We start from the raw sequence: 15,307 nt of genomic DNA on the forward strand, positions 1-15,307 counted from the left end.
TTTTGTGGATTTTTTTTTTATTATTTCTTAAATTTCTTTGATTTTTTTTCTCCATTTTATTTTTAAATGTGAATGGTCACAGTCAACACCACACAATTTTTGACCATAGCCAATATTAGAGAAACATCTCTAAAATTTTCATATATATAAAATAATTCATTGAAAGTAAATAAAGAATAACAGCATGGATCATGTCATTCAGTCCCCAATTTTACATTATGATTTCATATAATTCAGATAATTTTCTTTTTCATTTTCATAAGCATTAACACTTTCCCATTTTCTGTGTAAATGTCAAAGTAAAAAGGTGCTGAAGTGAAATGCAAAGACAGGCGCCGTTTCTCACGTGAACAGGTGTCGAATTAATGCTTTGATTCTTACGACTGTAAAAATAAATGGCGGACCCTTATGCTGAAAGTGAGACTATGCTGATAAAACCGCATCAGAAGCACAGCGGTGGGCCGAGTGAAAACACAGGACACATCATACACGCTCTCATACTCTCTCTCTCACAGACACACACACACACACACACACACACACACACACACACACCCCGTCTTCATGTGTATAAGAACCACGTGACGTGGACTGAAATTTCGCAGGTCAAAAGGAAATCAAACAGGCATCTGTTTCAATGGCAATTTCCAGTGCGATTTTCCTTGGTTTAATCGTTCCCAGGAGTCAAACACATTCGATTAAAATAAATTACACAAGATTACACATTAAATTAAATTAAAAGTAATACATCTATTGATGATTTTTAGTAGAGTTGTGAATAAAACGGACAGCTGAATTCTTCTCAAGCCCGTCAGTCATCCTTCATGTACTCTTTCATCAGAGGTTCACCTCATCAATGAAAGAAGGAGAAAGGGGTGTATGATTGAGTTCATTAGTGGCTTGTTTTCCTCCTCCCATATCTTCATCTTCCTGTTACTGAGCAAGAACAATCATCCTAATAATATAACAATATTAACAACCTGCATTCATTGAATGAACCCGCCAATCATCCATGTCTGTCAAAGAAAAAAAAAAACTGAACCAAAAGGGAAATAAATAGACTCCAAATACTGCGTAAAATAAAATGAAAAAAAAAAAAAAAATATTGAAATGCTGCTTTGTGAAAGAAAATAACACATTTTTGTTTTTACTTTTTCATTAAATATAGAGATGTACACACATTTCTTTTTTGTCAAACACAAACTGTTTGTGTTGGTAGGGCAGGTTTGGATTGGTTGTTGAGTGGATAGGGCAACGTGGGATTGGTGAAATCTCTCAAAGAAGAAAAGGATTGGTGCTTGTGCCTGTGGTTCCGCCTCCCATGGATCCTCCTGTTCCCATTACTCCGCCCACCCCAGATGGCCCGCCCAAAATCAGTGCAGGCTGCGCGGGGCCTCCTGGGCCCATCAGCAAGGGGTTTCCTGCAGGACCCATGGGGGATATTCCACCAAAAGGCATGCCCATTGGGCTGGACTGTACTATTCCCATGCCCATACCAGGGGCCGCCATAGGGACCCCCATTCCTGGCATGGCCATCCCTGGCTGAACCATCCCCACCGCTGGTGGAGGCATATGACCCAGCATAGGATTTGGGGGAACAGGGCTTGTACGGAGCTGGCTCAGACCAAGTGAAGAAGGTTGAGGGGAGATGGATGCCATCGGGGTCGCGCCAAAAGGATTAGAAGCGGAAGGTGGGGTCGGAGACACCCCTCTACTGGAAATGGTACTGCCTGGGGTAACTCCCATACCTGTTGAGGAGGGACCTAAAGGAGGAGAAAAAGGAAGTTTGAGGGATAAACAAACTCATAATTTCACTCTAAATGTGGCCCATTTCAAATACACACCCTGTGTCTGTAGGAAGGGGTTGTGAGATGTTGAGGAGATGCTTGGTGGTGGAGGTTGTTTAGGTTTGGGTTTTGATGATACTAGTGAGTCCAAATCCACAAGTGCTGCATTGGGCCCCAAGAATGACTCTGGCGTTTTTCGAACAGGCAAGGAGGAACCGAGCGATGAAAGGTCAAAGGGCACCGGTGAGCCGGTGCTGCCTCCACCTCCTGCATCACCTCCTATCACTGATGATCCTCTTCTCTCTAGATCTGCTGTGTGTGGAAAAGAATGAGAAAAAGACTAAAAACAGGTAAATGGTTTAAAGATTTTGTGACAGACTAACAAAAAAAAAAAAAAAAAACAGGTTTGCAGTCCAGCTGCTCCTTCGCTAAGGCCCGACTTAAACATCTTACTGACCAAATCAGCCAATACAAATGTTCCTGTCTGCCATATTATTAGACAAACATTTGTTTAGCAATGAATATTGGCAAAGATTAAACACTTTAAGAGGACCATCTCTTGAAGGTCACTTTCCCTTTATGTGTGAGTCAATAGCCCCATTCACACAGCAATCCCGGTAAATTACCAGAATGACTTTACCGGCAAATACACAAATATGCTTTACCAGTAAGAGACCATTCACACATCAGCAGCAAAATACCAGTAAATTCTGTGACGTCAGTGATCTGAAATGATATTTAAATGCTGTGCCGTTCTCTTCATTCATCTGCATGAGAAATACTTTAGTTTCACTATCTGTTCAATATGACAACATTTTTTGATGTCTGAGTGTCAGGCATAACGGATGATCATACAGATGTTTTTGCTCTTAAAAACATGAGACGCATATAATAGTATCCAACTGCAGAGCCGCAGCGCTGATGAATGGAAAAGGCGGCTGGGTCTCGAGCGCGACACATTGAAAAAGATGCAAGATGCAGGGCAACGGTCAAAGATGATCATCTAGCGCATATTTAAAAAGAAAAACTATTAAAAAAGCTTAGTGTAAACAGCGCAGAGTAATCATATCTCCATAAGAACTTTATGATTGGTCCAAAGCAGACTTCTTATGCAAGCACGTTCTGACTTTATACATGATCATACCAGTATTCTTTATTCTGCGTTCATGCAGAGAACATTACCGGTAATTTATTGGAAATATTACAATTTTCCCTAACTGGTAAATTGCCAGAACCAATTTACCAGTATTTTTTAAAAGATCCTTTTCACACATGGTCTCTTGAGTTGAAAATCAATTAAACAGTACAACCACCATTATTAAAAGTAACTTTAAAATGTGCAGTAAGTCACTATAGTGACAGTAATTAAAGAGTTCACAGCAAATGTTAGTAACAGTTATGTTCACGTAACCTGCCTTTCCACTATCTCCAACATTCATATACAACTTCCACATTTCGGCCCCTAGTGGCAGTTGCAAGGAACTTTGAAATTGGTCATGAAATACCCTCTGCTTTATTCACCATGGAAAAATGAATGAATTAGGAATGCATGAATATATCTGCAAAAAACAAATGACTGCCAATACGTTTAAAAGAAAAGCATAGTTTTCTAGGGCTAATTAATGCAAGTAATTAAAATCGGGATACGTTCTAGCCGCAAAAGTTCAAATAATACAAAGCTCAAATCGGATTTAAAAATTATGCGTATGCATTTGAATAAAATTCCACACAGCTCCCACACTACTCTCCATTGGAAATTAATGACATCCGGTCTGTTGTTTGTCAGAGATTGTGAAATGGCGACTTTACACTAATGTTATCAGCTGTCATCATATTTGCACCAATTTTGATTCGGTCTCCGCAGTTTTGTGTTACTGCATAATTAGACCAAAAAAAAAGAAAAACAACAGATGCAACGCTTTTCAACATCACAATTCATTGCAGCCCACATAAGAATAATATCCATTCTATTTCTGGAAATCTCCAGTTCATCCTAAGAAACTTTCTGTAATGCTTGTCTAAACGAGCAAAAGTAATTAAGGGGCGGAGCTTAGCAAAGGGTCAATTAACCAGTACCAAGTACAAAACCTTTTCATCTTCAGAACTGGCAATGTATAATAGAACAAACACGCTTTTAGTGTGTCTAATGCAACTTAACTTTAACTAAACTTTGGCAAGTCTTTGGACAAATCAGGGCTGTCCAAACCTGCTCCTAGAAGTCTACTGTTCTGCAGAGTTTAGCTCCAAACCCAATTAAAACACAAGTGATAATGAGGTAATGAAAGTCCTCAGGATTACTTTAAACTTCCAGGCAAGTGTGCTGATACAAGTTGGATTTAAACTCTGCAAGACGCTGGCCCCCCAGGACCAGGATTTGACATCCCTGTGATAATAAGCATCTATGCTTTTACATAGTATACCTGTGCCATTAGTTTGTTTAACCGAGCCACTCCAGGGGTCAGAGGTCAGACCGTCAGTGGCAGGGGCGACTCCTTCCGCTGCCCAGGGATCGGTTGACCCTGAGAGCGGGGTAGGAGCCGGAGCCACTGAGGGAGCCCAAGGGTCGGCACTTGGAGGGGTCACAGCTGGAGGGGATGCAAGGAGAGGTCAAGGATCAGTGGACACCACAAATAAAGAGGAAAAGTCAGGGAAAAGACAGAGAGGACACTGGGAGGACACATCCTCTTACTCTCACCTGTGGACGCCCAGGGATCAGAGTTCACTCTAGAGGATGAGTCACCCCATGGGTCTGGGGCTACTGTTGCTGGTGCTGCTCCCCAGGGATCGGCACTCGGGGGAGAGGCGGGGGAGGCGGCTCCCCACGGGTCAGCCGGGCCCCAAGGCCCAGCGGTAGATGCAGGAGCCAAAGTTGGAGGAGGAGAGGGTCCCGCAGAGCCCGACGCAGGGGCCCCCCAAGGATCTACGACACTCAACTCCATCAGAGACGACTGAGAGAGAGACAGGTCAGTAAGAACGTCCTCATCAGAAGGGAGTATACGACAAATCAACAGTGTGAGAGGGAAGCTTGTTTGTACATAGAGCACAGACACTTACACTTGCAAGTAGTTTAAAAATAGCTAGTGTGGCAAAATGGTAAGGAGGAAACTCTAGAGGAAGTGAAACAGGCTCACACACACTGTTCTGCTAAAGAGCGTACGCAGGGTGAGAGACACAGACAGAGCAGGTAACTCTTGGAGAGTGAGAGGCAGGTACACAAACACACAACCCTCGGTAACACAACACACTATCATGTGTACACCTCACGCTCTCGTCCTAGAACAGCTCATCAAGCATGAACTCTTTCTGACACAATCATACACAATCACACACCTCCTCGGGCTTGGCTTTCTCCCTCTTACTCTCCTCGATGGCCATCTGCAGCCTCAGGTCGTCTCCCCTGCGCAGACGCTCCTCCTGCCAATCACACACCACCGTCACATCATCATAGTGAACCAAGTTCTGTGGGCTGATGGGAAATGGAGTCTACTGAACTGTGGCAACCTGACTCCCATGTCTCACCAGCTCCAGAGGTGTGTTTGAAGGCTTGAGTTAGACACAAATGAACAACATTTGGAAGTAGTGGGCAGTACATCTACTCTGATATTGCATTAAGCAGCTCTGGTGGAATTACAAAGAATGAACAATTACTGAGAATTACAGGTACTTTTGAAATGACTCATTGATTTCATCATGCAAAAGTGAAGATTTCAGAAGATTTCAAACAACAGGAATGATATATATATAATCGCTAGGACACATTTCTCAATACTAAGGTCACTTTTTCAAAACGCTTCACACAGTGAGCACAACATCAGTCTATGTGGGCTAAACTGAAGATTATTTAACATTGCTTTGGCACAAAAAGTATTCAAGGACTACTTCTTTCAGATTGCATGAATACATTTCTCACAGGACACAACCACCACCTAAACTCTATGAACCTACAGGCCAATTTGCACGTTTTATACTCTTTTCAAAACGGTAAAACAAAATTGAATAAGACCATTTCTACATTTCTACAGTAATACCACATTCAAATATATTACTAATCTAAAAAATGAAATACTATCAAAACCATTAGATTGAACCATTAGCTGAACACCTACACAGACATTAGTCCTTTAATTTAATTACCATCTATACAAAAGATGAAAACTTAAAACTTACGAAATAATTTTGCACTAATATAAACATGGATTATGTAACATATTGCAGTGAATTCTAAATAGCAGAGAGTCGTTCTTGTTTTGTAAAGAAATTTTACAAAAGAATACACACATGACACAATGACACATTTATGAAGTGTTTTGGTAGTTTTAGTGCATTTTGAATGTGAAATTAACTGCTGTGCCAAGCTAAAAGTTGGTTAGGAGAAGTGACCTAAGTATTGAGAAATGTGTCCTAGCGAATGTAAAAAACTGTAATAAGAGGTAAGCTCGACACACAAAAAAAAAGAAATTTTAAACCTTTTAAAAGCACTTACTAGGTATTTCTTACGTATTTCAATTGTTCCATGATCATACTGATGTATATATGATTTTAGGCTGATCTTTGATTTGAGAGGGAAGAAGATAGCAAAGGAAAGGTTCATCCACTGAATTTTTACTCCCTGACCTTTTGGTGAGTCTCCTGGCTGAGTGTGAGTGCGTAGCGGATCTCTGCATCTTCCAGAGGGTCTTTGCTAGTCTGAAGGAGGGGGGCAGGGTGAGGTCAGATGTGAGTGAATGAGTGAGATTGGAAATGTGCAGAAATTGTGCAGAGGAAGGGCCCATAATGTTGAATGTGTTATTGTACTATTAGAGAAACAGCCCATTTTTCTGTTTTGTGATGGCAGTTAGGGAAGAAGGTAGATTTAGGGAGCTTTAAACATGGTTATTATTAGCAGGGCTCAACAGTAAGGATGGCTTGGGGCCAGTGTGAGAGCCAGATGACAGAACTGTCACTTGACATATCTTACATTTTTCGTACATGCCTTTTTGTACTTTGCCAACTTATTTAATTAATACTTGTTGTATTATTGTATAATTATAGTAACGATCATCAATTGTGTAAAAGTATAAGTATAGCAATAAATAATATTAATGTCATTTTTTTTTTTAAACAAAATCATTTCAAACAAAATTAGGCCAAAACGAAGTTCGTTTCTGGAGTTTGAAACAGCTTGCGTTTGCTACGGCTGGTAAACACTTTCAAACTTCCATTGGTTTGTGGCGATTACATAATTAGGTGTGCTCTGGGGCTCCAAAAATCTTTTCCAGTTCATTTCTTTTGTTCAGTCCCTCAAGGTCAGGCACGTGTAACACTGTAAAGCTGCTTGCTTTAAAGTAATCTATTGTAAGCAGTGCTATATAAAAAAAAACATAGCGTGACTTGACTGGAGTAATGAATCGCTATAATCAAATGCTTTCTAAACACTGTTTTTCTCACTGCTGTCATTTTTTGTTGTTGTTGTGTGTTCATTGTTACAGAAATTTAATAAAGTTATCAAACACTTTACAGTCTTCACTGCATAAATTATGAATTAAATATAGATTAATCCCTATTAAGCTATAAACGTTATTCAGTCAAGTGCAAAGAGTGATTTTCTCTTTGTCTTTTGTTCGATTAACATTAATGACACAAGAGACCAACAGGTTTATTATGCTGCTGTCACTTTAAGACCTGAAGCACAACCTAGATACAGTGTTTTTGTCCTTTTTTGTGTGAAAGAGAAAGTGGTTTTCTGTGCGTATGAGTTGTGTGTCACACAGACAGGAGATTTCTTGTTTAAAAGCACTTGAAGGAATGATAGTGTGATCATATAATGTAACGCTAGCTAAAGGATGATGGGGAAAAAATGGATGCTGCATTAATTGCGTTTAATATTTTTTACACGTTAAACTAAAAAAAATTCATACGCGTTAATTTCAACAGCCCTAATTATTGCATGAACAACCTGAAATTCTCTGATATGTTCTAAAATGAAAATCAAATCAATGTTTCAAAAGCCACACAGCCCATTAGAGCAATTTATTACACGACTCTCAGGAACACTTGATTTTAATTGTTCAATCTTGGCATTCTGCCGTCAAATATGTTTATATAATGACTGCTAAACTATATAATTGACCACTATCCCAGGCAAATAAGTTCCTGTGCAACCTTATCACAGCATGGTCTCTACTTTCCTAACATACAAAAACTCAAGCCATATAATAAGCCGAATAATATACAGTCAGCCAGTCATTATTACAAAAGGAACCCCTTCAGGATGATACAAGAGCCTTCTGCTTTGCGACAGGGCCTTAATCACCATGTCAGGGTTTATTCTGCACTAATGACCAGCTGATTGTACATTACCCCTTACATATATTTCTGCTAAAATCCAATTTCACATTAAGCATGCTTGCTAAGCTCTTTCTGTTTCTGGTAGAACAATTATTCCTCTTCCTCAGTCTCTGAACCATTTCAGTAGTACATTTTACCTGCAACCTGAAAACCTGTCGCTGATTGGCTGAGAGACTTTACCTGCTCTGCCTCCTCCTTGCTCATGGCCAGTGCCAACTGGAGCTGCAGATCCTCCTCTCCGGAGCTCTGGGGCCACGCCTGCTCAGCGTCTGCTCCTGAGTGCACTCCACCCCCTAAAGCAGGAGCAGAAGGGGCCGAAGATGCTAAGGGAGGAGTCAAATGACAGCCATTATGATGCATCAATAGATGGTGGGGTATCGGTCCCTAAAAGTGCTTCGAGAGCAAAACGCTTGCCAACCTCCATACTTGGCCAACGCTGTGAAGTGCAATCAGTTTTTATAAGGGGGCTGACAAACATCTTTGAGTGTCCGCTCTGACCCCTTCATGAGCCCTACTGCAAAGCACTTCTAGTTCTTACCACTGCTGGTCTGTGCCATCTTCTCTTTGGTCTTGAGTGCATGGATTCTCTCCTCTCGTAGCCTCTCCTCATCTTTTAGCAGAGTCACCAGCTGCTTGGCCTTTTCCCGTACATTCACACCCTGGAACGCACACACACACAACATGTGACGTTACATTCAGGAATGTTTTATCAATAGACTTATTTTGTTTTGTACAAAGCATGTGTGCAACTGTAACAGGTTTAATGGCTCTTTTGTCCAGCATTTGAATAAATAATTAAATAACCTGAACTGGAAGTTGTTGAGTTTGAGGTAGTGCTTGTGACAAACATGTTAGGAATATACCAGGGTGACTAAAATAAAACCTAGTTGGTTGAAGACTGGGCTGATGTTTTTGTGGTTTAAGTGTGAGTGGGAGAAAGACCTTGGTTGAAAGTCATGGTGTTTGAGTTGACTGCACATGGAGACCTTGAACGAGAGATTGTTGTGGTGTGTGAATCATAATTGAGAACCACTGCTAATATGAAGGACACTTCAAAACTAACACTAAGAGCTCTTCTTTTATTTCCTTATTGAAAGAGAAAATATGTTACATTTGGATGTGTGTTTATAAAAATAACTTTCAGTTTCTGTGTACCTGGTCCTTGCCATCTCTGTCTATGTATTGGAAGTCTTTGAGTGTCTGAACGGCGTAGATGTTTTCCCTGCATTGCTGTGCCACTCGCTCTGATCCTGTCTTTATCAGATACTCCATCAGAGTCATAGCCTGAGAAAGAGGGAAAGTAGAAAACAATCAGATCATGTTGTTTATAGCCCCATATAACACATCTGCCACCAGCAAGAGTAAAACTGCCAAACTTACTTTATAAACATGTCTCCAGTTCTTCCCATGGTCATTGAGTCTCTTCCAGACCATGCTCATAATCTCTGAGAAGGCCACTACATTGTATGTCAGATCAGCAATCTCTGACATCAGAGAGCTAGAGGGACCCCATGGGTCATTAGAGGTCGCTTCCCTAACCTAGAGAGAAAGTACAAAATAAAGTTTAATGAACTTTGCTCTGCTTCTGAATACAGTGCGATACACACTGTATGCTCCCTACTACTTTTTTTAAATAGTATGTTAAAAAGTATATGGTATGCAACTGTAAACATTTCAAACACTAGTATGCTACCCTCTTGTCACGTGACCTCATAACATTGCATTTTTGTTCAGCCAGTGTTGTCAAGTTAAAAAGTAGGCATGAACTGAGAAATCAAAATTCTTTTGACATAAGCGGTCATTGTACTATAAAAACATCCAGTAAGTTTCAGAACTCAAAACTTTTTCATTAGTCTAAAAACAGCTTATATTGGAAGCCAATCTTGCCACTTTATGACATAATAGTGTGGCTAAACAGCGCCTCCGCAGAGGAAGATCAGTGCCTGCTTCTACATCGCTGCCTGTTTAGCCCCGCCCACCGTTTCACGCATATAGTAGGTAAATATCAAGAGAGGCATACGCAGGTCTACGCAGAAACCAAACGATAAAGATGGCTCCAAAGACAACAAGATGCTGTGCAGTGCCAAGTTTTGGAAAAACAAACTCATTGCCTTCCTTCTGATCCCAACATTAGGAAAAAGTGGATGAACTATTTTAAATGAAGTTCCAGACTGCATCAATAAGAACTTGGTCCTTTGTTCACTTAATTTTACCATGAATTCGTTTACAAACAAGGCACAATTCGATGCAGGATTTTTTTTAGTTTCAGAAAGATTGAAACTAAAAGACGATGCAGTGCCGACTATATTGGATTCGACAGAAATGTGTGCATGAGTAAATGTTTTTATTACATGTCACTCTTGCTTTGTCTGTAATTACAGATCATTTGATATGTACTGAACATTTATGCATTTTTAAAGTGTGATTAAATTATATACAGAAAGCAATCAAAGAACGCTCTCTTTATAATGGCTACAATGCTCATCGATGCAACCTTTCATGTGATGGGATCTACATGTAATGCAATAATCAACACTTTTCATGATTAGTTAATCTTGACAGCTGTATTAGCAAAAACGTAAAAGTATTCAAGAGGGTTCTACATGTAATACTTATTTCATATTCATATTCAGATGTCAGCCAATCACAGCAGTGGGCATTTATATTGAAGTCTCACAGCAGACACGCCCCTTTAAACAGTATATTCAAATCAGAGGACTAAAATCAGGGTCGAAAATAGCCATTTCTTTCTAAATTATGACCATTTTTGATGTAAAAATCAAAAACATTGTAAGTGCACCTCAGGAAACATTATGAAATAATAATAATCATAAAAAAAAGCAGTTCAGGACCCCTTAAATATATTATTTTTTTTATTAAAAAAAATAAAGCATTGCATTATGGGATACAGTATCGCAAAGTGTGCTGTTACATACTGACCTACTATATTTAGTAAATATAGTAGGCCATCCATGTATTTCCTGCATGTTTGTGGATTGTTCACAGTATACACACTATTATACTACACAAGAGTACTTAGTAGAGTAGTACAGTAGTATGCTATTCCTATCACATTAACATTAACAATTTTGGTTAATTTTACAAGAAAAAATTCCATTGTCAAAAGTGTAGCAATGCATGAAGCATAGATCGCACAGAAACCAAAACAAGCAGCTTTCTGTTGGTCAATGTGGTGAATATGCATGACCAACTTGAAGGTGAGTGAAATCTGCGTGGGGACTGGGGAAAGGTTTCCTATTTAACTGACTGGATATCACCCCCAAAATTTTGCTGAACAATGGCCGCACCTTTACTCCTTAGGCAGAACATCTACACAGAAAACATATGTGATATCGAGATTCATTTAAGATTTTGTGTTCAGCATTTTTGGTAAGTTTCAACCGAAACAGAAATAACTGAAAAAAGAATGAATGAATTCCTGCTCCTTTTTATGACTGCATACAGTTCCGTTCAATTGAAAAAAAAAACGAAGGGCAAGCACAAAACATTTATCACGAACTCAAAGACTATAGATGAATGAGAAGACTGTTTCAAGGCCAAGAAGGAGAAGAATGTGAATAGAAGAGAAAAACGAAAGCCAGGTTAAAAAGGTAAAAGTCTAACCTTTATCTCCGCCTCTGAGTAATTGTGAACAATGTTCTTCACTTGTCGCCGCAGCGATGATGTCGACATGGCAACAGGCTGGCTATCAGGTTCTGCAAAATCTGGGACATTGTAAAACAATGTCAATAAAACTAATATGGACATGTACAAAAGCAAACAAAGGCTACACATTTTTCAAATGGGAGTGTATTGACTCTGAGATTCAAACAAACTTTAATACCCAAGAATGACAAGGAGGAACCAGTGAGACGTTTATCAGAAAACACAAAAGAAATGCTTTAGCTTTGGCTGCTATCCATCTCCTTGAGGATTAAAAAAACATATTAGAGACAATCTAACAGAGCGTCAACAGTACCATCCACCCACTGTAACCATGAGAGCACAGCCCAAGGAATTCCCCAACCTGAAAAGCCCCGCAAACACAAGAGCATCTGATGACGTGTGAGTCTGGCTTCAGGAAGTGTCTGCGAAGTGTACTTTACCTGGGAGTGTCAGTCTCTCTCCCCCCCTCTCGGTCTCTCTCTGTGTGCGTGCTCAGGTCGGGGTCTCTCAGTGTTTAGCCTGTCCACTGTTCCAAACCTCCGCACGGCGGCCACATGAGGGCCCGGAACCACAGATGTGGGGTGAAACAACTACGAGAAGAACAGAGATTTAGACAGGAGGTACAACATACAGGAATGAAAGCTGGTGCAGCACTATGGAGGCTTAAAAACACAATAGACATTCAATTCCACACTCTCACAATAGAGAAAATGCATTAATAGCGGACAGTGCCTAAAGGCACTGCACATTACTCATCTGTAACATCAGCTAGGTATAGAAACTACAACAAAGCTGAAGCTTCACACCTGCTGTGATGTACAAAATATTAAATTAATCACCGATATCAGACATGGACACATTTAACTACATATAGTAGTTAAATGTAGCCTATGTAGCCCCGCCCCTTTTCAGCGCTGCGCTCGTTGTGTTCTGTCTTCCGGTTTGTATTTTCACAGCATGAAGGTAAGATCTTACAGATTTATGAATGAACTGCTCGTTTTGAAATCTTCCCGATCTACTGACATTTGTTATGGCATCCGCTTCAAATACTACAATGCTTATAACTTTCGTTACCTCTACAATAAGTAAATCCACTTCATCAGCTAATTACTCTTTGACAGCGATGCCATATAAATATACAGAGCTACCGCAAAAGCAGATGTTCAAATAGAACTTTCTAAAAAATGTCTGTGTGCTTGGTTTTGGAACATGCCACTTTATGACGTAACAGCGCATCTGCAGAAGAAGATCAGTGCCTGCTTCTACATCACTGCCTGTTTAGCCCTGCCCACTGATTCACACATATAGTAGGTAAATAACAAGAGAGGCAAACGCAGGTCTACGCAGAAACTAAACAATAAAGATGGCTCTGAAGACAACAAGAAGCTGTGCATTGCAAAGTTATGGAAAAACAAACTTGTTGCATTCATTCTGATCCCAACATTAGGAAAAAGTGGATGAATTTTATTTTTAATGAAGTTCCAGACTGCATCAGTAAGAACTTGGTCCTTTATTCACTTCATTTTACCATGAATTCGTTTACAAACAAGGCACAATTCGATGCAGGATTCGTCCGCTTGGTTCTCGGTCGCATAAAGTCTATAATATAGCATACTACTATATCATATTTGATACATGGACTATCTTACTGATAGTTAATACTTTTTTAGCAAGTAAAAGGCCTTTAGTATAATTGGAAAAATGTCCACCTTCAGGTTATTGTACACGTCAGCTGTGAAATCTTTACTGATTTTTTTATGAAGTAAATGTAAAAATAACTTTTATATTGCTATAAATATTTCAAGATGAACATTTACTGGACTGAAGCAAGGTTTACTTGATTATCCATACATCAATTTTAGAATGTTAATCGTTTCATGTTAAAATGTATCAAATGTATTATACAACAGGTTTTTATTTGTACATCTCTCAGTCATAATTGTATTGAATTGCATTATATGTTGCGTAATATGCAATTGAAACTATAGAGCTTTGATAATAAAATGAAGTATTTAAATATATTACTAGTGACAACTGATATGCATTTAATCTGCTATGCCATTATAAAAATCTCATTGATTTACAAGCAAATCACAATTTCATATTACTTTTGGCCATATAAATAACACCAAATTGCATGCGTTTGCTCAGTTTGGGCTTCTGAATAAAATAAAATTTTGCCTAAATGTACAATACAGTGTTCCATTTAAAAAAAAAATAGATGTTTCTGACTATCATTTAATATGCCAGGCTTTACAGGGTTAATATACAAATAAAATAAATGTAAACACATTGTGTATAACACCTACATAAGGGGTTACAAACATAAGTTGATTGTATTAATAAACTAATTAACTTCATTAGCACTGAGTTCATTAAAGTGATGTCATATTTATTCAAATATACTAAAAATGTACTTCTAAAAATGTGTCGATCAATCCAGAAAGAACAGGCGATAAGTAGTGTATTAATATGCAGCACTGTTGCGTAAGGCTTTTGACCTGATAATAACAGCCGCCTTGAGGATGCCAGGAGCAAAGTACAAAAGTCTGAATGAACTGTTGTCAATTAGACCACAGACCTTGACTTCAACCTCCACTCAAAACAGCTAATTCAGGGGTCAACAGGTGGTTTTCAAAAGCAAGTTGGTGAGGAGATAAACAACATTCAGTGAACTTATCTGAGACAACTGTTGCTTGGAAATGTGAGTGTGAAATCTGACAGTTGTTGAAGTATCAGATCAGTTAAAGTGGCGTGTAGTTTATCTTTGTCTGAGCAGATGACAGTAGGGGTTATCAAACAACGGCGCGAACCTCTCCAGACCCCCACCCAGCTACCGAAACAAGTAACTTTTTATTCCCATGCCTTAGACAACCTTCCGAAAGTAACTTCAGCACCAAAAAAGCCTTCTGCGGTCCTCGGTGGCTCTATCAGATAGAAAGAGATCTCTGCCAAGTCAACTAGAGATCAGCTAGCTGAGGCTACTTACCGCTGAGCTTCTGTTCCCCCTCTCAAACACGACCAGACATCCAGCCGAATACCAGAAAGCGGGTTATTATCGGTGAAGACGGGAGTAAAGGAAAGCGCTTCTGTCTCTGTCACGGAGCTGAATTAAAAACACTCATTTAGGGACGGGAGCGCTGCGCTATGCTAACTCAACTCATAAAGAGACGCGCGTGAGTGCGTGACAGATTGAAGCGACAGTGGTTTTCCTTCACAACTATCACCTCTCGAGTCGCGTTCGTCATTTAAATATATAACGTGTCACATAACCGATTTTAATGCTATAATAGAGCTACTTTCTCAAATAACGTCTGCACTGACCCTGCTGTTGCTCGGTTGGTGAGAGGAGATGGCGGCACTTCCGCTTCCGTTTCCCCGCAGCCGGACGGACCGCGCCCCCTTGCGCGCTCCCTGCCTGGTTTGAATATTCATGAACCGTGGCAAATACTACCGTAACAACTATAGGTGGTTTTCTAGCCGTACGTTAATTGTAACGAACCGTATGAATCTAAATACCCTTTGTG

The 15,307-nt window shown here is 39.7% G+C and overlaps 1 protein-coding gene across 3 annotated transcripts; it reads right to left on the reverse strand.

Moving 5' to 3' along the window:
* epn1a (epsin 1a) lies at window positions 1-15,170 on the reverse strand. Of its 3 annotated transcripts, none has more exons than XM_048153532.1 (13): window positions 14,770-15,170; window positions 12,221-12,370; window positions 11,739-11,839; window positions 9,495-9,653; window positions 9,270-9,398; window positions 8,653-8,773; window positions 8,295-8,437; window positions 6,402-6,473; window positions 5,118-5,201; window positions 4,483-4,735; window positions 4,208-4,372; window positions 1,845-2,096; window positions 1-1,763 (listed from the first exon to the last, which is right to left on the reverse strand). In XM_048153532.1, the coding sequence occupies exons 3-13, from the start codon at window positions 11,805-11,807 to the stop codon at window positions 1,276-1,278; spliced, it is 1,935 nt and encodes a 644-aa protein (XP_048009489.1). In that variant the 5' UTR covers window positions 11,808-11,839; window positions 12,221-12,370; window positions 14,770-15,170; the 3' UTR covers window positions 1-1,275. The 3 variants fall into 3 exon arrangements, with proteins under 3 accessions (XP_048009489.1, XP_048009488.1, XP_048009490.1); XM_048153531.1 differs by having other exon boundaries at window positions 1,845-2,099; window positions 14,770-15,169; XM_048153533.1 differs by lacking the exon at window positions 6,402-6,473 and having other exon boundaries at window positions 1,845-2,099; window positions 14,770-15,168.
* Between the last annotated feature and the right edge of the window lie 137 nt (window positions 15,171-15,307).

This window comes from Megalobrama amblycephala, linkage group LG13 (assembly GCF_018812025.1).
Source record: "Megalobrama amblycephala isolate DHTTF-2021 linkage group LG13, ASM1881202v1, whole genome shotgun sequence".
Lineage (NCBI taxonomy): Eukaryota > Metazoa > Chordata > Actinopteri > Cypriniformes > Xenocyprididae > Megalobrama > Megalobrama amblycephala.

Excerpts from the sequence above, each read along its gene's own strand:
- epn1a (XM_048153531.1), bottom strand. The coding sequence starts at position 11,807 with ATGTCGACATCATCGCTGCGGCGACAAGTGAAGAACATTGTTCACAAT. Across the intron at positions 8,774-9,269 it reads ACAGAGATGGCAAGGACCAG|GGTGTGAATGTACGGGAAAA; the intron begins GTACACAGAAAC and ends TGTGCGTTCCAG. Across the intron at positions 2,100-4,207 it reads TAAACAAACTAATGGCACAG|CAGATCTAGAGAGAAGAGGA; the intron begins GTATACTATGTA and ends TTCCACACACAG.